Below are 23,545 nucleotides of genomic sequence, written 5' to 3' on the forward strand. Positions count from 1 at the left end.
TAATAGCCCATTTAATGACAATAGCGAACAAACCCATTGTCATATTTCATATAAGTTGCTGTATGACAAAAAAAAACCCTAAGAACTGATGGATATTTGTCACAATTTTTACAGACATAGCAATTCTTTCAACCTTGGCAAATATATTTTTAAACAAAGTAAAATATATTTGGGTATAGAACATCACCAAGAAATCTAGATTGTTCTGGTGGAAGTAAATTAAACTGAAGAATTTTGCAGGAGCTCTTTTTGGCTTCCTTGCTTCATAGAAACACCTTGGTAGGACCATTTCTTTGTTTCTCTACCTTTAGTACAACATTCTTTATAATATAAATATTTTTAAAATCATCCATTCAGAAACCACTAGTTAATTAAAATTATTTCTGAAGATCCCTTAAAATCACCATTAAATTCTTAGCTTATTAAAGTCTCTAAAGGTTGTTAGCCAGGTTGCATCCATCTAGCAAATGAAAAATCTAGCAAATGAAAAATGGGGGGACAACTGTTTGTGGGCTTTTATAAAATTTTACAATATTTTGTTCAGTAGCCCTAGGAGAAAGGTAATAGAATATATCTAATAGTTAAAACACAGTAGATTAAAATGATTCAGTGTAACAGAACAGTATCTAATACATTAATATATGAACTTAAAACAAAATTAAATCTTAAACAAAACAATCAGGAAAATACAATAGGATAGAGAGAGTTTCATTTTTTTTTACCATCTGCCCTGAGAGGCAACTCCAAGGACTCCTAGCTTCTTGGTGGCAGCAATCAGCCCAGCAGGGGCAGCAAAAATGGTCAGGGTCGGGTCAGGCAGAGGCTGATTTAGGAGCAGAGCTGGACATCAGGAGGAGGATCTGGGGGCCAGAGCCAGGGCCAGGTGAGTGATCTGGGTGGAGAAGTTCAGGAAGAAGCAGGCAGTATCAGCAATGCTAGAGTCAGCAGCAAGGAATGAGGAATCAAGGAGGAATGATAAACAAAGAACTCAATCAGTTGGGCTAGAGAAGTGGTTTATCTCTTCTTCTTCAAGGGTCCCTGGCTAAAAATAGCCTGACCAGTAGGGAGAGCAAGCAACTAGGAAAAAAGTAGGAAAAGGAAAACTCAGCAGCTCCAAAGAGAGTTGGAGTTTGTGAGGGGGGTGGGGTGGGCAAAAAGCCTTGGCAGGAGAAACATGGCTTAAAAAAATTATCTAGGCTATCTTTAAAAAAAATTAGAATGTTTCTTGTTCCTTTTGGTCGCCAAACTGTAAAAATTAAATCTCTAATAATAGAAATATTATATTTTAGAAAGGTTTATTAAATGATCATTAGAAATCAAGGAATAGAGAGGATGCAAAATAAAGACCATGTGCCCATGTGCCCATAGCTGATCAACCAGTTCAAACACCTGCCTTACCATCACTAAGCTTGGGACAGGAAGTAAAGAGGTGGGACCTTCCGCATCCCTACCTAATATCCCCTATCTACGGAAGTACGTAATGACAGGAAGTCAGTGGGCTCCTGGGAAATATAGTTCTTTTTTAGAGTAACATATTTTCAATTATACATAACATAAGAGACAAAATCCTCAGCTAAAAGAGTGAGGGAGAGGACATTATAGGAGGCTGTAGGAGAGAAGAAAACTTTTGGAATTGCTTTGGTGGTAAGTAAGATAGGGAGTCAATTAAGGAGGAATAAAAAAAAATTCCTTAACTCCCACAAGAGCCCAGTGGAATTTGTATGATATCCATTTGCACTATACCTAATTGTACCATTGTGCAACTTCACATGATTAAAGGATCTTATATAGATAGGGCTGGAAAGGACCTTTGTGACCATTAAGACCAACCTTATTTTAGTTATGAGGAAACTGAGGCTGAGAGAAGTTAAATAATTTGCTAAATGTCACTCAGCTTTTTTTTTTTAGCTCTGTTTTACAGCATGTAAGAAAGAATGGAGGAGATGGATGATAGGAAGAATCCAGGACTGGAGTTTGATAAAGCATGAGCAGAAACAGGCTTGAGAAAGTACTAAGGGACGGAAGAATTAGCAATCATGATGACTTTGCAGAATAGTTTTAGTACAGGTGAGGCATAAAGAATGATATAATGATGTGGGGTTTTGGTAAGCTAGAGGAATGTGAATTTTTTATTAAGAAAGAAAGAAGAGTACTTGTTAGGTAATAGTGAGATTTGAAATGTTCCCATGAATATCTATAGGAGGTTGACATGGAGTGAAGGAGTAATCCATGGATTAGGGTAGAGGTATTAAACATGGTACCACCCAGACCCTGTGGCCCACCACATTCCCAGTGTTACTAGAATGAGATTAAATGTAATGGGTAGATATTTAACAAAATGAACAAAAATACAACAAAACATAGATAATGTTAATATATATTTTTCTAAGTCAACATGTATCCCACAGATATGGCAGTCCTTGCTTCTGTTTTGGTTTGATACCACTGAATTAGGGGATCTGTGAAGACTTATGGAAAAGGCAAGACCTTATCTGGGCCCTGACAGAAGGGAATGGTTTCATTACATGGAGATAACAGTCCTTGGAATACATTACTCTAGGCCAAAAGGATATGCATGTAAGTAATAAAGTAAGTGTACAGAGACTGGGAGCAACAAGTAGCCCAGTTTGCTGAAAGATAAAGATCATGAAGAGAAGTCAGTTGAAATGATGCTGACTAGATAAGGTATAACTAGATTATTATAGACCTTACATGCCAAACAAGTTTATATCCCCTGATCATTTGGTGATTGATATGGTCAGTTCCCTTAATTAGTCAAATTAATTTGGTAGCTGTGTTACCACTTAAGAGGCTATTAAAACAATCTAGTTGAATAAAGTTTTAGGAGTATCAGTGGAAAGGAAATAATGGATGCAAGAGATACAAGATAGCTTGAGATTTAAAGTCTTCATTATAAAGACCTTCAAGTAGCTAGCAGATGAACATAAGTAGAGAATATCTTGCAGTTGTGTCTTTTGGATGAGATGGTCTCTGACATCACTTCCAAATATACATTTCTATCCTATCATATTCTGTTATATTTTGGAAGTAAAAGCAATAGGACTTCACCTATACCTAAATACTTTTGTGTGTGTAGGGATGGGGAATGGAAAAGAAGTCTCAAAGATGAACTGGAAGTTTTGAACCTGAGCCTAGTTATAGCTGCTAGGTAGATTAGTGGATAGAGTACCAGGCCTAGAGTCAGCTGGAAGATTCACCTTTTTGAGTTCAAATCTGGTCTTTAACACTTACTAGCTGTGTGATCCTGGGAAAGTCACTGAACACCGTTTGCCTCAATTTCCTCATCTTTAAAATGAGCTGTAAATGGAAATGGTAAACCACTCCAATATCTTTCCCAGGAAAATCTCAAAAGAAGTTACAAAGTGTCAGACAGACCTGAAATGGCAGAACAACTAGTCATTATTAATTCATAACTAGGAGTTATGAACAAAAATAGTCAAGGTGGGAAATGGGGCAGTTTGGAATGAATTTTAATCGATATAAGGCACCAGTAGGCTGCCCAGTTGAAGAGGTCCAGTGATCAACTAGAAAGAAAGAACTGGAAACCATTAAGGAGAGCAAGATGAATTATACCACTTTGGGAGCCATCAATATAGAAGTGATCACTGAACCCATGGAGACAAATTAAGTTATTGATAGAGAAAAGCTGAACCAAGATTCATGGAAAAGAGCCAGAGCCACTTAGTGGCTTGGGGAGACTGAGAAGAAGATGAACCAACAAATGTCACTGAAAATGAATGACCAGATGAGTAAGAAAATCAGAAGAGAGCAATGCCAAGGAAGCCAAAGAAAAAGTATACAACAGTGAAGGGATAGACAGGCAAACATTGTGAACAGCTCAATAAAACCTTAGAGTATTAGAACTGAGAAAAATCCATTGACTTTAGCAAAAATAGAAATATCAATAACCTTGGAAAAACCAATTTTCAGTTAAATAGTATGATTAAAGGCATATTGTAAGGGTTGAGGAGTGAGTAAATTTAGAATATACCCAAAGAGAGAAATTATATATTGCTCTTCTTAGAGTGTTTTGCCAAACAATGACCATTTTTAGCATATTCATTCAAAGCCTATTCGAGGATGACAGAGAAGAGAGATGTAATGAAAGTAGATGCAAGAAAATTAGGCAGATACTGTGCGAAGCATTAGGTATACAAAGAAAGGGGGGGGATAATCTTTTCTCAAGAAGCTCGTGGTCTAATGGGGGAGACAACAGGAAAATAAATATATATTTGATTCTTAGCTCTTTGAGGGCAATGACTGTCACATCATATCTTCAACTTGTCTGCCTTCCCCAGAGTAGCAATCATAGTGTCTTGCAAATTATAGATGCTGAATAACTATTTTTCATTCCTTGATTTATTAATTTACAAAGTATTTCTTCAAGTGTATTTTTAATAAATGAGCTCCCAAGGTGAAACCAAGATGGCAGAGTAGGAGCAGGAAAAGCTAGAAGTGCTCTGAGAATCCTCTCAAACCAACCTTAAAAATAGTCCCTCAAAATGAATACTGGAGTCACAGAACCAACAAAGGGCTGAAATAAAGTAAATTTCTTGAAGAAAACAACTTAAAAGGTAGGCAGAGAAAGTCTGTTTCACTGGGATGAAAGGGGAGCTGAAAGTAAAACTGCATACAGAGGAGTACACACCACTTACCCCAATTGCTCCAGGTTCTCAACTTCACAAGCCAACTTCAGGATCCTTGGACCTTGCTGTTGTGAAACCCCAAGTTCAAGAGCAAAGTAGCTCATTGTGCTTTGAGTCCTGAAAGTCACCAGTATTTCCTAAAGGAAACTGAATCAGCAGCAGGAGGTGGTTTTCAAAGCTCCCAGTCCACAACCCATTCCCACCTTGGAAGAACTGAAATGTTCAGAAAACTAGAACTAGAGGTGAGGGTAGTATATGATGGTGGTGGAATAGTATTATGCTATAAGGAATGATGAACAGGATGATTTCAGAAAGAGTGGAAAGACCTACATGAACTGATAACAGAGTGAAATAAACAGAACCAGGAGAACATTGTCCACAGTAACGGCAATATTGTGGAATGATCAACTGTTGTAGACTTTGCTACTAATACAATACAGTGATCCAAGACAATTCTGAGAGCCTTATGACAAGGAATGCTATCTGCCTCCAGAGAAGGAACTATTAGAGTTGAAATGCAGATCAAAGCATATAATTTTTCACTTTAATTCATTTGGGTTTTTATTTGGAGGTTTTGGTTTTATATGATTATTCTCATATAAAAATTTACAATATGGAAATATGTTTTGTATCATAATATATGTATTACCTAGATCTAGATTGAATTGTTTAAAAGCTCCAGGAATAGGGAGGGAAGAGAGGGAGACAATTTTAATCATATAACCTCAGAAAACTTATGTGGAAATTTGTTATCACATAGACTTAGTAAAATAAAAATATTTTAATAATATAACTAAATTAATGAATACTGAGCTTCCTCAGGGACACATTTATTGACCTGTGCCTCTTTAAAATAAGACATGAAGTCAGAGTACCAGCGTGTTATGATGAGGATGTTTTTTATAGGAATATGCATTCAGAGCTAGAAGGAACCTTAGAGGCCATTGAGCTTACACCAGAGAAAAATTCATGAAGAAAATAAGTAAAGAATGGTGTGTTCAATCTTCATTCAGACTCCATCTGCTCCTTCTATGGTAGTAGACATCCTTTTTTGACATTATTCACTTGGAGTTGTCCTGGATCTTTGCCTTGTTGATTAATTGTTAAGTCATTCACATTTGATCATCATACATTATTGTTTGTACTGTGTAGAAAGTTCTAGTTCTGCTCACTTCACTATGCATCATTTCATAGAAGTCTTTCCAGTTTTTATTTTTATGATCATCTTGTTTGTCATTTCATTTTATTTTTTTTATAATCCTTACCTTCCATCTCAGAATCAATACTGTATATTGGTTCTAAGGCAGAAGAGTTGTAAGGGGTAGACAATGGGGGTCAAGTGACTTGCTCAGGGTCACACAGCTGGGAAGTGTCTGAGGCCAGATTTTAACCTAGGACCCCCAGTATCTGGGCCTTACTCCCAATTCACTGAGCCACCCAGATGCTCCCTTGTTTGTCATTTCTTATGGCATAATAGTATTCCACTCCAATCATATGCCACAATTTATTCAGTCATCCTCCAATTTATGGGCATCTCTTCAATTTTAAGTTCTTTGATACCACAAAAAGAGCTGCTATAAATATTTATTAAGATATAGTTTCTTTTCCTTTTTTCCTTGATCTTTTAGGGAATAACCTAATAGTGATATTACTGAGTCAAAAGGTATACACAGATTTATAACTCTTTGAGTATAATTCCATATTTTTCTCCAAAATGGTTGGATCAATTCACTGACAGTATATTCGTATCCTCTTTTTTCTACATCTCTCCAAAATTTGTCATTTTACCATTTTATCATTTTATTAATGTTAGGTATGAGATGATATCTCATAGTTGTTTAGATTTTCATTTCTCTAATCAATAATGTGAGCATTTTTCATATAGTTTATATATATGCATATATATGAAGCTTTGATTTCTTTATCTAAAAACTCATTTCTTTTGACCATTTATCAGTTGAAGAATGGCTCATGTTCTTATATATTTGACAATGTTCCATATATATTTTAGATATTAGACTTTTATGCAAGAAATTATCTATAAAGTTTTTTCCCCAAAATTATTGCTTTTCTTTTTATCTTAGCTACATTAGTTTTATTTGTATAACTTTTTAAATTTAATGTATTAAAATTATGTATTTTACATTTCACAATGCTTTCTATCTCTTTTTTATTCAGAAACTTTTCTATCGATAACTGATAGGTAATAATGTTCCCAGTTCTTCTAATTTGTTTATAATATCTCCCTCTTTAAACTTAAATCATTTGTCCATTTTGAGCTTATCTTGGTAAATGGTATAAAATATTGGTCTATATCTAGTTTATGTCAAGTTGATTTCCAGTTTTCTCAACAATTTTTACCCAATAGTGAATCCTTATTCCAAAAAATTGGATCTTTACCTTTGTCAAACACAAGTTTACTATAATCTTTTAGGACTGTTTGTTGTATGTCTCTTCTGTTCCACTGATCTACTTTTCTGTTTCTTAGCCAGTATCAGATGTCTTGATAATTACTGCTTTATGATATAGTTTGAAATTCCTTAGCATTTTTTCATTATTTCCTTTCCTTATTTCCTTCCCAAATAAATCCTCTTCACATAAAGAGATGTTATATTACTTTTCCTGGGTTGTATAATAAGTATCTGAAGGATTTGAACTTAGAACCTCCTAATTCCAAGCTCTGGGCTCTATCTAGTTTGAATTTATTTATTTATCACATATCTAATCAACTTTTTGTTACTTTATTTTTTATACCTACAGGATTAACATTAAAAAGTTTCTGCCAAGGAAAGAAAATAAAATAACTCCAAACCAAAATCCTAGAGCTCAATGTGACTTTGGAATTGAAAGTTTCACCAAGAACTTTGCTCTTTGGCCAACATCTTTTCTTGTACATTACAAACATAAATTTACTTTAAGACATTTAGAAATTTCTATAACTCTATTATTTCAGATCTAAGGTAACTAGCCTGGTTTTGTGCCAAAGTCACCATTATTTTCATAAATCATCTCCTTCTTGAAATTCTGCACATTCATCAAGTTATAATGTAGTGTTACTACCAGCCTGAAGGTAGTTAGATATAACATGGCAGATGACCAGAATTTACTGAATCACTTTAAATACTCAATACTTAATGAGCAAGGTTTTCCTGAAAAGAAATGATGCTTTGACAGAAAGTAAAGTGCTTGAGGAAGTTGTATAAAGACAACTTCCTCAAGCACTTTTTTTTATTATTACAGCATAATTTAGGAAGTTTTGGTGATATATCTTATTAGGATTACGGTTAGAAAAAAGCTGAGGGAAAAGGGAACTAGAAGACTTTCTCTTCAAAATGAAAGTCAGCAGAAGTTCCCAAAGCAGATGAAAAAAGAAACCATTGATTAGAAGAAAAAGGTTATCCCAAGATTTTTAAATGTAAACCATTCTGGTAAATGATCTGACGGATCACTGGAATTAAAAAGAATCAGAGGAAGAGCGGGGGATTTGGAAGTAGGGAGTAGACTCCTAATAGTTTAAAGATTAGCTAATGGGAGGCAAACATCAAAGAAAGGAGAGGATTTTAGAAGCTGGACAAGACAGTTCAGAGTCCCTGAGCCATGAAGACCTGAGAAAAACCACAGGCAATTCAAGAAAGATTTAGGCTGTTAGACTTACCCTTTTACCTAATAAAATTAGAGCTAAATGGAGCAGCGTCTGTATCCGTATTACTTGAAATCTTGATCTTCGTTTATTCAAATGTAGTAATTATGATTAACAAGATATATTTAGCTGGTTTAATGAGGAGTGAAAGACAGCTCTGTTGTGCATTAATGGAACTTGCTGTCCAGAAGATTGGAGTTCAAATCCTGCCCCAGCCACTTACTAGCTGAACAAATCTCTCAACCACAATTTCCTCATTTGTAACGTAGGGATAATAGCACCCATTACAGAATTGTTATGAGGATCAAATAAGTTAGCATGCAAAGTGCTTCAAAGATCTTAAAGCACTATATAAATGCTAGTTAGTATTTTTGCATAATGCTTTATATGATCCTACTCTACTTGCTACTGTTAAAAAAAACAAAACATTTGTATCATTACTACTTTGGTGATATTATAAGAATATAAATTGGGAAGCACCAATATCTCAGAAGTAAAGTCCATAGAAAGTAGCATACCAGACAAATAAGTCACCTAGGAAATAACAGAAATTATTTAACTTCACCAAACCTTGGTTTAATTATCTGTAATATGAGACAGTCGTATAAAAGGTCCTCTTAAGGTCCCTTCTAACTCTAAATCTATGATCCTATTATTTGATTAAAGATAAGTATGACTGGAAAAGAAGAAGGATCAGCCCTTAATCAAGAAAAAGAAATGTGAGAAAAAGATGGGTGAGCAAAGTGTTACATTGATACCCAAGAAATACTAAAAGAACAAGAGTCAGCCAATCAGCCTGTCAGTCAATAAACATTTATTCAGTGCCTTCTATGTGCCAGGAACTATGCTAAGCACTGTAGATAAAAAAAAACCCAGTTTTTTCCCCTTAAGGACAAGGGAGATTGAAATCTAGTAGGGTAGACAACAAGCAAACAGATCTGTACAACTATAGGTAGAAAAAAACAGGAGGTCACTAAGAGAGGGAAGGTGTTAGAATTAAGAGACATCTTAGTATAAATAAATTTTAGAGAAAGTTTTCATAGGCAATTAAAAAAAAAAAAACCTTACCTTACATCTTAGAATCGATACTGTGCATTGTTTCCAAAGCAGAAGAGTGATAAGGGCTGGGCAATTGGGTTTAAGTAACTTGTCCAAGGTGACACAGCTAGGAATTGTCTGAAGCCAGATTTGAACCCAGGAACTCTTTATCCTCTGAGCTTGGCTGCTCCTCATAAATAAGTTTTGGAAATGCTTTAAATGAACATGTACTTGGATTTAGAAGGAGCTTGGTTCTTTATAGAGGGAAAAATGAGGAGTTAGAGATGACACAGAGATTATATTCTTTAGAATCACAAGGGAAAATATCATTCTTGCTACCATATTTGCATAGCAGATTAAGGTTTAGAGAGTATTATGCCACTTTTATAGGTGAAGAAACCCAGGCTCAGAGAGATTGTTAATTACTGAGTCACACCGGTAGTTAAGGGTGTGTGTGTGTGTGTGTGTGTGTGTGTGTGTGTGTGTGGTCAGGATTTGAGTCCCCCGAGTATAGATACAGTGCTCTCTCCACTATATCACACTGCCTTTTATGTTGAGTGGAAGTGGCTCTGGGTGGAAACTTGATTAATCTTTGACTTCTCTTTTTCACTTCCAATATTCAATTAGTTTTTAAGTTCTGTTATTTCTACTGGAGAAGACTTTTAACATCTATTCCCTCCTTTCACCACTCTAATTCAGACCTTCATTAGCTCTGTCCTACAATATTATAATAACCTTCTAAGCTATCCTTCTACTCAGAGTCTAGCCCTGAGCTCTAACTGATTAGCTTTCACCTTATTTTGCCCACTCTGAGATCCACCACACCAATTCCCAGCTGTCTCCACACCATGCCTGCCACTCTTTTACTCCCCTGTTTCCAACATTGTTTTAGAGAATCATATTCAGATTAATAACATCATTCTTTAAATGGGTATGTCAGTCATTTGTCTTATAGCTCAAGTCTTCATTCGCTCTAATTTCCCTGGCCAAAACTGCCTTTCCCGGGCACCACTACATATTTTATGTTCTCTCAAAATGTGTATATCTTGAGGAGAAGAATATTTATAGTCCCAGCATATGTCCTCAGTGTATAGTATCTGGGACATATCAAACACTTAATAAATGCTTTTTTATTCATTTTGTCATGTCTCATCTCAGGTTCCATCTCCTATAAAATGTGTTGCCTAAATATCATCCCTTCACTTAAAGCTAATAGTGATCCCACTCTCTCTGACTTCTCATATGTATTTCATCATTTTCTAACATAATTATTTGAGGACTCATTTCATTTCCCTTATTTGATTGTAAACTCCTTGAGGCTAAATAATGACTTTGTCTCTTCTTTATGTGCCTACAGATTCTGTACACTTCAATCCAATGCAACCAACATTTATTAAGGGTAAAAGATATATACATGAGCTGTCTTCATTTCCCATAACACTTAAGCCTGAGAGAGCCTTGTTAAAGAAAATCTCTGAACTACCCTTCCTAAAATGGCATACATGAGCCTATCATATGGTAACTTCATCTAATCATTGAAGGCTCTTTTTTATTTAAGAAGCACTCAACACTGAAATATTGAGAAAAGTTAGCAAAAATAGTAGAGATAGATATTGGTGAATTAGACCTGACATTCTGAATTTCTCTCATCCTTTGTTGATGTTGTTTAGTCATTCAGCCAGGTCCTACTCTTTGTGATCCTTTGGACCAACTGTCCATGTGTTTTCTTGGCCAAGAAACTAGAGTGGTTTGCCTTTTTTTCTTCAGTTTTTTTTTTTTGCAGGTAGGGGTTAAATGACTTGTCCAGGACCACACAGCCAGTACATGTCTGCAGTCAGATTTAAAGTCTATTCTTTCTGACTCCAGACCCAATGCTCTATCTACTACATCACCTACCTGCCCCATCAACCCTTCATGACACTTATAATATCTACAAGGGTCTTGGAAAGGGACTTGCTTATAGATTCATATTCCCTAGAAATCAGCTGTTATATTGAGATTGGAAGGAAGATAATTAAGTGGAGCAACCTCAGATTTAAATTCTTCAAAGTTGGAGACAAGTGATGTGACTGTGTCCCTCCCTTGCAAGATTTGGAAGATCAAGAGATAATAATAGTAATAATAATAAGCTTTTATTAGGTGAGGCCCTATGACTATGCTACAAGAGTTATTAAGAGATAACAATCAAACAATTATTACATGAAAGGAATTTCAATTTTGGGGTGAAGGTGATACAATCTGAAGACCAATAAGTAAATTGAAGACCATTTTATTAGAAAACTCTAAGAACTGGAAGATGAGGAAAGATTTCGTGTAGGCACAGATGGGCAAAAAAAAAAGGTGTTTAAAGGTATCAGTATGGAATATATGTCAAGCCTGGCAAATGAGATATTTAAAAAGATCTTAAGTTCAGAGATTTAGAACCAAGAGGGACATTTGAAGCCATCCAGTCCAAGTCCTTAGTTACACAGATGGCAAGTAGCAGGGATGAAATTTGAACCAAAGTTCTTTGAAGCAAAATCTGAGGTCTTTCCACTTTGCTATGCTGTAGGAAAGTTGTGCATGTGTGTAAATATCAGGTTTAGATCTTGTAGATAAGTAGAGATTAAAGGAAAGAGAGCCAGAGAATAATGAATAAGGAATAAAGCCAGGGAAAGATCTAGGGCACAGTAAATATATTGGCCTCGGTAGCAAGGAGAAGTTAGTAAATTCTGATTCTGAGTTATAATAATGAGGGGCAGGAGGTAGAAGTTTGTAATTCATGGGATGGAAGAAGAACCATTTCATTGTGAGGGCTCCTGTTTTCTCTAGATGATGACTGTGATAACTGAACATGATGTTGGAAAGGGATGACGGTGTCAGATTCCACAGTTTTTTTACTCCCAAAACTGGGAAGCTGAAGTGGTAGAGAAATCTGTTTGGGCAATGACCTAATAATCCCTGGTGAAGACTGAATTCCCATTGGGTACTAGCCTCCCTATGTGATGGTAGAAAAGGTATTCCTTGAAGATAACCTGTGTCTGGAGCAAGCTCTCAGGCCTGTATTTTGAAAGACTCCTCTTCCTGAATTCAAATCTGGCCTCAGACACTTACTAGTTGTGTGACTGTGGGCAAGTTGCTTAACCTTGTTTGCCTCAGTTTCCTCATCAATGCCATGAACAAGACAAAGAACTGGCAAACCACTCCAGTATCTTTGCTAAGAATACCTCAAATGTAATCATAAAGAGTAAAAGACTAAACAAAAGCTTCCAATCTCCAGTAGTTGAGGATTTTTATACCATTGGCATCTTGAGTCTTGGGCTCTCTGATGACATTGAGTTCCCTTTTCTTTTGCTGATTCCTAATAAGAATTAAAAAAAAAATAGAAACCCCTTAAAATAAAGATAAAACATTACAAAATACATGTATAAACCAGACTGAATTGCTTGTTAACTCTGGGATGGGGGAAGGAAGAAGGAGACAACATGAATCATGACTTTGGAAAATTTATGTGGAAATTTATTATTAAAATAAAACAAAGATAAAACATTAAAAAATAGGAAACCTGGAAGTGAAGTAACAACTGTCACACCTAATTGTGGTTATACTACAATCATTTGATTTATATGGGATTTCCACAAATCATGTCAATATTAACATTTGACATCACTGAATATCTTAGAGGGCTTTAGTGAAGCTGTTTATATTTAAAGTATAAATGTGTGAATTGTTTTGAAATCTTTGGGGGAAATACACTTATTATGATTGATTTCCAATGCCAAGAAATGTGATTTGTTCATTTCTCCAAAGCCAACAGTTCATTCATTTCTCTTTCCCCATCCCCGCCCACCATGGCATTGACATGAAATAAAACCGTGCTTTGAAGTCTTCTCTTCTTCATAGTCAGACTACACTTTCAGGGGCCCAACTAAGGATCAAGACTTTGTTATAGGCAAAAATTATAAAAACAAGTTGATCCTAAGGAGCCTTCCAATTTGCCGTCTGATTCGTGAATCTGGGATAGATAAGACCTTTCCATGCCTTATTCGTGCCCCTCTTTCAAAGACTTCCACACATGTTCAAATATGTCTTGACATGGAATTCTCCTCTCTAGCTGGGACTTGATGGATGGGTGGGTGGGGGAATTCCCAGTTTTGTTTAAAATCTTAGTTGTGTTGTGGGTTTGGCCAGCATTTTTATGATTAGTTTACTAACCATTGGTGTTTTTTTTTTCTTCCTGTACCATGTGCTGTATAGTGACTCATCAGCACTGATACTGTTACCCTGGAAGAGAAATGTTTTCTTCCATTGTGGAAATTTCATGTACTGGTAGATATTTAAAGGTTATACCCAGGTTGTTTTTTCAGGCAGGTTAAATAAAATCATAAACTACCCAAAGGTAGACTTGGATTTTCCAATCAGGAATTATGTATTAAATAATAAATTATCCTCCCCCCAAATCCATTATTTTCACATTCTGCTCATCAGTTCACTCCAATGAACTTACAACACTTTTATTAAGCTGGTGTGGCATATGAAAAAGAGGACTGTTCAAGATATCTGGGGATGGATGAGTTCTGGTCCTAAAAAAGGAAGAAAACAGGATAAAATCAATGATGTCACCCATCTCCGTTATTGGGCAGGACCACCTGTGAATGTTAGCAGATAATTTGGTTATGAAGTGGCAGCATTTAAAATTTAATATAGTATACATATATCATATTGCATCTATAACAGATAAAGTGATGGATCTCTTCATTTAAATGAAATAGCACTTTTGTTAAATGAAGGATTCTAAAAGATTCAACGGAGGTAGTTCTCTATACTGCTATTTGAACTGTTTTTTTTTTCTTTTTCACAGTAATATGCTTGGGCTTGAGGAAGAAAAAAAAGTGAATTTCTGTTTTACTGTTGGATCCTAAGACCAAAATATGAAATAAAGAAAGGGAAAAGAGATAGAATATTCTGAACTTTCTAGTACTTATTGAATAATCATTACAAATTTTTTATTTAAAAAGTAGTGAATATTCCAACCAATTTATCCCATAATCAAATATTAGATTGAATCACATTTTTAAAATAATATGGTACATTTCTATAGTGAAAATTAAATAAAATATTTTTGTTAAAACAAGCATCTAATTCATTAGACATCAAATAAATTTCAATACTCATCACATAATTTTAGTGATTACATGGATTTTTCTGCATTAATCTACATAATTTGAAGAGAATTTTTGAAAAAGGAACATATTTGTAATTATTTTGTGCAGCTTTTATTTTTGTAATTTCTTGACATATAAAATGTTTTTCAAAGACTCTTGTTTCATAACTAATTGTTTTTTTCTTGATTATTTGAATTTAGCTTCTTTTTGGTCCAGGTGTGCTGGTGTCCCTAAGCCTTTCTGGGCCACAGCTGGAAAAAGTGGTGATTGACAGAACCCTGGTGGGGAAGCTCATCTCCGACACCATCAGTGATGGTAATTACACCCTTGTGCAAATCAATTGCCTACATTAACAATAGAACAGGAGAAATTCTCTGTCAACAGGTAGACTAATTATTGCCACTGGAGATTTGCAAAACACAACAAGTAATTGCTTGTAATGCCATAGTTACTACCCTTGGGACCAGAAACAAGTTTTAGACTAATATTTAATATCAAAGTTGTTTTTTGTGTTGTGTTAAGTATATTTTGAAGTATTTTCTATTTTCTTTCAAATCTACAAATGTTTTTAAACATATGTCTATATTTGGAATTTTGTTTACAATTATGAAAAACCAATAAATGTGAAAATTGGGAATTGACATGAATTTCTCCAATGTGACTCAGTGAACAGATTGCTGGGTCTGGAGTCTGGAAGATTCATCTTCCCGAATTCAAATCTGGCCTCAGACACTTCCTAACTGTGCAACCCTGGTCAAGCCACTTAATCCTGTTTGCCTCAGTTTCCTGATCTATAAAATGAGCTGCAGAAAGAACTAGCAAACCAATCTAATATCTTTGCCAGGAAAATCCCATGTTTGATCACAAAGTTGGTTATGACTGAAATGACTGAACACACGTTTTTTATGATATTACTTGAAAAATATTTTCTAAATATATTAATTTTTATTCATATTAGTTTGATAGTCTGTTTTCAACATCATTAATATCAATGATCTCTCTCTCTTTTTTTCCTATACACCTCTGATTTCATTTAGTATAAGGATATTCTGATTAGGAAATGCCCTCTACCAATGCAGAGATGAGAGATTTTATGATTAAAGTCCCAAAACAAATATATGTCAGAGGCTGAAATCAAACTCAAGTCTTCCTGAGCTCTTTGTCTAATTTGATATACCCTAGGGCTGTCAAACTAAAATAGAAACATATCCTTACAGGTACATATTGACCTAGAAAATCACATATTGTACTTTTTTTTTTTAGACATATCCCAGGTTCAGGCCCCCATGAGGCCAGCAGACTAAGAGTCTGAAACATCTGATGTACCCCATGTTGCCTCTCTAATGATCTCTTCCAATGACTGGAAATTTTTAAATGCATAAACACCACTAGAAAATTTATTTTTTTCCTATTTTGTTGGTTTTCAATAGGGACATTTTTAAACTTTCAATATTATGTTATAAAGTACAAGTGAGAATTTGTTTGTTTTATTAATATTTTGGTTCTGAAAAGCTTAAAAATATATCCTGACAGCAGAGTAGAATATGCAGAATAATCTCAGTGTTGATTTTTATCATAACATCAGTATATAGCTTTATGTTCAACCCAATTGCTGCTATAATCTTAATGCATAATGATATCTAAACATGACAGGGCAAGAGAAGGCTGCATATATGCAAATGTACATAATTAAGGAAGGTACAGGGAGAAATATATTTCATAAACTCATACTTCATATCAGGCTTTGACTGTTACATATTTATGTGGTTAGCCTTATTGGCATACATAAAAGGAACTCATAAGACTGAGTTGAAGGAAAATTGCTGATCTGCATTAGTAGAAGGAATTCCATATACTAATGTAATCACAAGTTCACGACTGTCTCCCACCCCCACCCTTCTCACCGCCACCATGCACACACAAAAAAGCCAACTCCATCCAAAAAATATCTGTTATTATGGACACTCTGCTGTATTTCAGTTTTCGGTGCAAAATAATCTATATGTGGCTATTAAAATGACATTCATCAGAAACAAGTTATGGAAAGTCTGCTATTCAAGTTGTAAAAGATTTTGATGAGAATTTTAGAAATAACTTCAGAACTCACCACTATGTCTAGGCTTTACAAAGACCACAGCATCTTTAAATGGCATTTTCTTGTCCCTGAAGACATTCCTTCATGCTTCAGGTCCTCATGTCCAAATGTCAGGACCAAGAAAAGAGCAAGTAGATAATGCCAAAGAAATTTAAAGTTCTCCATGTATAATATGGGAGAGTGGGCGAAAAATCCAATATCTGATATTTACTCATCTTCGCTTTGTCCCTACAGCCTCTAGGCTAAGCAACAAATTCCTCTTTTTGGTATTTAAAACCTTTCACATCTTGGGTCCAACCAGCCTTTCCAGGTTTAATTTACATTCGTTTACCTCGTGCCTTTTGTATTCCAGGCAAACTAGCCTGCTTGCCATTCCTCATATACATTTATGTCATCTCCTGCCTTTGCACAAGGCTGGCATCCTTGCCTAGAGTACTCTCTTTTTTCCTTTCCTATTGTGAGATCCCTAAGGTTCCTACAACCATTCAGTAACCACGGCCATAAAAAAGCTTGTCCTGATGCCTTTAAGATGTTAGCATTCTCCAGTATAAGGTAAACGCTTTGACTTTGGTTTTTTCTTAATGCCCAGTTTTTAGTATTTTAGGAAAATACTTCCTCAACTGGCCCAGCAAGGAAATTCATAGTGGTATTTGTTGAGGAAGGTGTACGCAGCCAGCTATTACTTTATCTGTCTCTACTTTTATCTTTGGGGTCTCTTTTCTTCATATTCATTTTGTTTGACTTTTGAAAAATATCCAAATTAGAAGTACTCAGTTGGCAGAGATATCATGAAAAGAATTCTTATTTGAGGAGAGAAATATAAACTCTTCTTTTTTTTTTCTTTAAGCCCTTAACTTACTAGTTTTGATTCTAAGACAAAAGAGCAGCAAGGGTGAGCAATTGGGGCTAAGTGATCTGTCCAGGGTCATATGGCTAGAAAGTGTCTGAGACTTGATTTGAACCCACATCATCCCAAATGCAGGACTAGTTCTCTATCCACTGAGCCACCTAGCTGCCTTGATGTCTGAGCTCTCCAATTTCAAGATCCAGCGAATATATGACACAATGATTGGCTATAATCTGTGAGAGACAGCAGTCTTCTTTTTCCAATATTTTTCTGATTCCCATTGATCATTCTACAGGAGGAAAACCAATAGCTCACTTAGTCAACAAGCTTTTTATTGTACCTACTGTATGTGAAGGCACTAGACTAAGAAAGTCCCAGTCTGCATACTCAAGGAAACACAGTCTAATGGGGAAATAACATGAAAACAACTATGTATAAAGATCTGGACTGGATAAATTGTATATGATCAGGATTGCAAATGCTGAGAACAAATATGATCATTCCCAATAAACTTCTGACCTTATTTATATTTTTTTCAATAAAGCTGTGATCCATTTGTATAGGGTATTCACAGTTAGTAAACTCCCTTTTACCAATAGAATTTTGCAATTGCTTTGTAACTTACAGTCTGGAAATTATCTGGGATCTTGAGAGGTAAAGTTACTTGCTTAGTATCACATAGGCAATGTTTCAGTCTGGACTTCCACCCAAGTATTCCTAACTCTGAGCCTAGATCCAAACTTCCTTGTTGACTTGAATTTTTAAAAATATTAATATCAACATTTTTAATTAGTCATATCTACCCTATAGAATCACAGAGACGTCTCTCAGCAATTAATAAGATAAACTGACATTTATATATATAATTTTCAGGTTTCCACAAATAGCTTTCTTTACAATAATCTGCTGTGTAGCAATAATAGTTTTACAAATTTCCATTTTATGATACTAATGAGAGCAAATAATAAGAGTTGCTTCGACAGTAAGGAAATTAAATTGGTTAATACTTAAGGAATTTAAACTACTCATTGGAAGGACAAATACTGAAGCTAATGCTTAAATATTTTGGTCACATAATGGGAAGGCAGAACTCATGGGAAAAGACCTTGATGTTTGGAAATATTAAAGGCAAAAGTAAGAGATAAAAGAGGATGAAAGGAATAGATGGACATGAACTTAGACTTTGAGAAATAGTAGAAGATGAAAGGGTCTGGTAGCCTATGGTTAAGGGGATCACAAAGATTTGGACACAAGTGAACAAATGGACAATAGCAACAATAACAAATATACCTGACATTTTTATAAGGTGTTCCAAAAGTGTTAGTAGTTTTAAGCTCTAATAACTTAGAACTTTTAAAGTTTTGGACCATCCTGCATAATAATTTAAGAGATTATTAGTGTCTTAAGGTTCTCCAAATGCTCTAAATCGTGGCACTCAGTCTTCACAGCGACCATCATAACTGAGTACTATCCCCATTTTACAGATGCAGAACCCAAGCAAGAATCAAAAATATTAAGGCTCTATCCCATAGTTACATAGCTAGTCAGTATCAGAAGTAGAACTTAGACTCAGTTTCCCAACTCCAAGGCCATGGCTGTTTCTATCATACAACACTGCCTTTTATAGATAAATAAAATGAGATTAAAAGTCACACAGTTAATAAGTAGTAGAGCCAGGCACACATCTATTTGGCCATTAGGTTTAATGCTCTTCTAACTACACCTCACTCCTCTCTACCATAATACTTCACCTACAATACATTATTAATAGACTGTCAGTTTAGTTTTTATGTTTCCCCCCAAGGAGGACTCTATTGTTCTTGATATTTCAAATATTTTTACTTTCAACTGAAATATGAATGAATAAAACGAGTGGGTGAATGGGCCAATAAATGTGTCAACACAAACCCCAATGAAATCTCTCTACTCTTGGCTCTCTGTAGATGTTATTGTTTAAGAAGTTTATGATTAATCACTTTTAAAAATAAAAACCCTTACCTTCTGTCAATACTTTTGTATTGGCTCCAAGGCAGAAGAGTGGTAAGGGCTAGGCAATGGGGGTTAAGTGACTTGCCCAGGATCACACAGCTAGGAAGTGTCTGAAGCCAGATTTGAACCTGCGGTCTCTAGGCCTGGCTCTCAAATCACCGAGCTACCCAGCTGCCCCCATGATTATTCACTTTTGAGGGCTTCTAGCCTGGATTTTCTCTTCATAAATGAATGTCTATAAATATTAGATTCAAATATACTAATTAATTTTATTCAAGTCACATAAGGCATTAAATTGAAATCATCATATTTAGCTTGCAGCTTGTGAGAAATTATTTCAAGTCATTTACTTAATTTCCAAAGATGTGTTATTTTATACAGAGTAAAAATGATGATAAAATGCAAAAATTGTCCTTATCTCAAATTAAACAGTCATAATCTAGTCTAATGAAAATTATTAGGATAAGAGTAAGAAACATCGATACTTAGCCAATAGCCCTACTGATTTTGTTCATTTTGTATCTTCTACCCACCTCACACAAAAAAAATGAGATGCAATTTTGATTCTCAAAGGTACTGATTAATTCTAAGTTTGCTATTAATATCAATAATGCCATCTAGTTAGGATATATGATTATTTGCTTGCAATTTCCTTTTATTTACAGCAATTTAGTGCAAAGAAAAGCTTCCATATTGTAGTGTCAATTTCCATATGTGTATAATCCTTGACCTCTCTGTTGACACTGCAAACAAAAGTACCATTTGTGGCAGTGGTGATGATTTTGTCATGCTGAAACCTCTTCACTAAGAATTAAGCAGAGATTTCCAACTCCATTTGTATCTTGAAGTCATCTTTTTTTCATTTAAGTTTATTTCATTTATATCCAGAATAATGCTCTCTCTTGGGAACCAGATAATATGATTCCTTGGCAATTCTCCAGACTCTATCCTATAATTGTGTACATCCTCTGTTGTTACCTGATTTTTTTACCCAGGGACACAGGAATAAAATCAAATGCATAAAATTTTAAATGACTTCTTATTTCTGAGAATAAAATATAAATGTTCCATTGTGTATTTTCAGTATTTTATGTAATATGTATTTTATGAATATTGTTTATTTCTCTGTGCTTTAGAATAAAATTAGCTGGATGGTTTTGTTAATACTATATATCATTATATCTGATTAATTTTTATGTCTATCTTATTCCCATTATAATTTATGACATTCAACTTGACTGACCTGAGAGGAAAGTCTTTTTAGTTAATGTTAAATCCAAAGAATTAAGTTAGTTGAGAGCATTGATCTCGAATCATCTCTGAATCCAAGATGGTGATATTTTTATTTAAAAACAAAGATATATAGTTCCAGATATTCTAATTTAGCCAAACAAATAGTCACAACAAAGCCTTTTAGGATATGATAAAAACTTGGTTCTGAAAAATTGTGGGTTTTTTTGCGGTGATTCAGTAGACAAACATAATTAAGTCATTGATAAATTGGTAACCCATGAAATTATATTTTCACATGTATTTGTCTTCCAGCTATTCTCACAGACAGTTTTATCATCTTGTCATTTTTGGAACAAAATAAATTGTGCTATATTCAATTCACTAAGAAGTTGGATTCCCCTGATATAAACAAAAGATTCGAAAAACTCTCCAATTCAGAGTATAAGGTAAAGATGTGAGTTGATGTTATTATAATCCAGTAGAACTTGTTAGAGCAGCAGATCATTTGATTTTATTATTTCCAATTTATTATCTATTTGTGTCTTAGAAATATTGCTGAGACAGTAGTGATTTGGGGCCTAAATCTCCTCCAAGAGAAACAATGCTATAATACTAAATTTTTTTTTATCTCAAGAATAGCACTCCAGTAACATTTACAGAAATTTACCAGAACTTTAAAAGGAAAAGGAGTGATGATTGAGATAATTATACCTCATTTCTTCAGATATTTTGACTTTTTTACTAACTACGATAGATACACGTTTGAAGCCTTTTCTAAAACCAGACCAGGAAGGTGGCTGTGGACTCTATTTCACAGAATAAAAAAGAAAGGAGAGAGAAAACCACTTTCAAAAGGTAATGGAAAAGTGTAGTGAAGGAAGGATGTGGAGATTCCCTTAATATGCCTGGAGAAAATGTGAAAAGAAAATTCCTTCATATGCTAGGAGTAGTATCTTTCCTTCACTAATTCTGGGTGATTTGTTTCCTTATATCAAGGGACTTTTCTCCAGTAAGGTAAGATTTTTATTTTAAATGATGTGTTTAATTTATGTCTTGCCACATTATATTTTACCTTGCTTGGAGGGAACACTCTCTGCTAGGATGAGTATCTAATACATTTTCCAGGCTGTTTCAGTCCAAGGCCCCTTTTCAGCACTGACTTGTGTTTGCGAGATTGATCTAACCTCTGTAACGATGGATTTGAGACAGTTCACTGTTCACCAGGAACTGAGCTGATACCTACTTTCCTTAAAAAAGATGCACACTTATGCCATATTTACACCACCTTTAGCAAAGACTGTGATTTTAGAAGCCACTGTCTTTATGGCCATAAACTTAAACTTTATGATTTTAAAAGAATGATACTTCACAATGTACTTCAGAGTAATTTCATGATTTTTCTGACTATTGAAACAACTAAATGGATTTTAAGTATTGTGATCTTTTTTAAAATCAAAGACAAAATGCTCCTTATGAACTTTTAAGTGTGGCAGTAAATCAGAATTGATACCCAGAGTTCTAAATAGATTGTTATTGAATTTTGTTATTTAGGAAGAGTATGGAGCTTCTGAAAGGAAAGACTTTTTTGTATAATACTAGCTTTTAGTTCAAGAAAAACAGTGGTAATCATTAGAAATAATTTATATATATATATATTTAGCAAAAATAAAAAGGTATTAGGATTCTCAATGGGTGTGTCTGTATATTAAAACAGTTATGTAAAACTCATATGAATACTTTCAAAAGTTATATTAAATTATTTTAATATCAAGCAAATTAATGTATTACTGGTTTATATAACTTAAGTCTAGATGGGTATCATGTAATAATCTTCTTTAGTGATGGGTGGCTGTTCCTCAATGTGAGCTGAGATAAATAGTCAAGATATCATACTCTTTTATGGACTTCAGTGCTTTGATGAATCCAGGATCTCATCAGTGGGAAAACTCTTTCCATCACTACAGATCCTAACCCATCCTTGCCATCTCATTCTGTGCAATTTATATCCATTTCTTTCCATAAATCTTCCATATAAGATTTGTCCAATGCACTGTAGATCTTCCTCTTGAGTTCATACCATCATTCTGTTTCCTGGACAGCCAATCTTCTTTTCCAATGTACATATTCTTATGAATTAGTTCTGAAAAACAGACATACGATTGGGTCCTTGTTGCTTAAGAGAGATAATAGTTATTCAGTTACTTTGCTTTTTGCATTTCTGTCTTTGAATTTAGGAAATCCAAGTATTCCAAGGCATTTCTAGAAACTCATATTTTTCATCTAGAGATACTAATAATTTCATTTTCCAGTCGACAATGTGCTTTTTCTCTTATATCAGAAAAGGAAGTAAACAAAATAATAATAGGAAGTTATGTGCAAATTTTAAGTTGTACTTTTAAAAGTACATAAAAGCACAAGACACATATGCCTCTGTAATTATCCACTTGAGGTTTTTCTTTAAGGGAATTGCTCAAGTAAAAGTGGGAACTAAAATGTTATTATTCTAGTATTTTACAAATTTGCCATACGTGAATTCTTTTAAATGCAAATAATTTTGGCAAAGAAAATTGTAGGGTAAAAATATTGAAACTATTGACCTGTAACAAGTTTTTCTTTCTATGGCTTTTTAATCCATTTCAATTTACTGAACAGTGAGGAGACAGTACAAGGAGTTAAATGTTTACCATGAGAGAACAACATTGGTAATTACTTTGATTTCAGTTCCTTTTGATGTGTATTCAGAGGATGAAGAGGTCAATAATATTATGGCCATGCAAATAGAAAAGGGTTCTTTTTGACCATATTTTTTAAAAAAGCAAAGGATTATTAAAGCATTAACCTTGATTTTAATGGCCTTGGTTGAGTGGTGAGATCACAATTTGGATGAGCCTG

General features: G+C 34.5%; 1 protein-coding gene across 2 annotated transcripts in view; it reads left to right on the forward strand.

Annotated features, from left to right (window-relative positions):
• WDPCP (WD repeat containing planar cell polarity effector) overlaps positions 1–23,545 on the forward strand; it is a 380,194-nt gene that overhangs the window by 141,526 nt on the left and 215,123 nt on the right. Inside the window, exons 7-8 of one of the 2 annotated variants that reach the window (XM_007476757.3) lie at positions 14,690–14,804; positions 20,966–21,099. In XM_007476757.3, the coding sequence (XP_007476819.1) occupies positions 14,690–14,804; positions 20,966–21,099 (249 nt within the window). The remainder of the gene's footprint in view (positions 1–14,689; positions 14,805–20,965; positions 21,100–23,545) is intronic. The other variant, XM_016428064.2, reaches the window with a different exon arrangement.

Source organism: Monodelphis domestica, chromosome 1 (assembly GCF_027887165.1).
Source record: "Monodelphis domestica isolate mMonDom1 chromosome 1, mMonDom1.pri, whole genome shotgun sequence".
Classification (NCBI taxonomy): Eukaryota; Metazoa; Chordata; class Mammalia; order Didelphimorphia; family Didelphidae; genus Monodelphis; species Monodelphis domestica.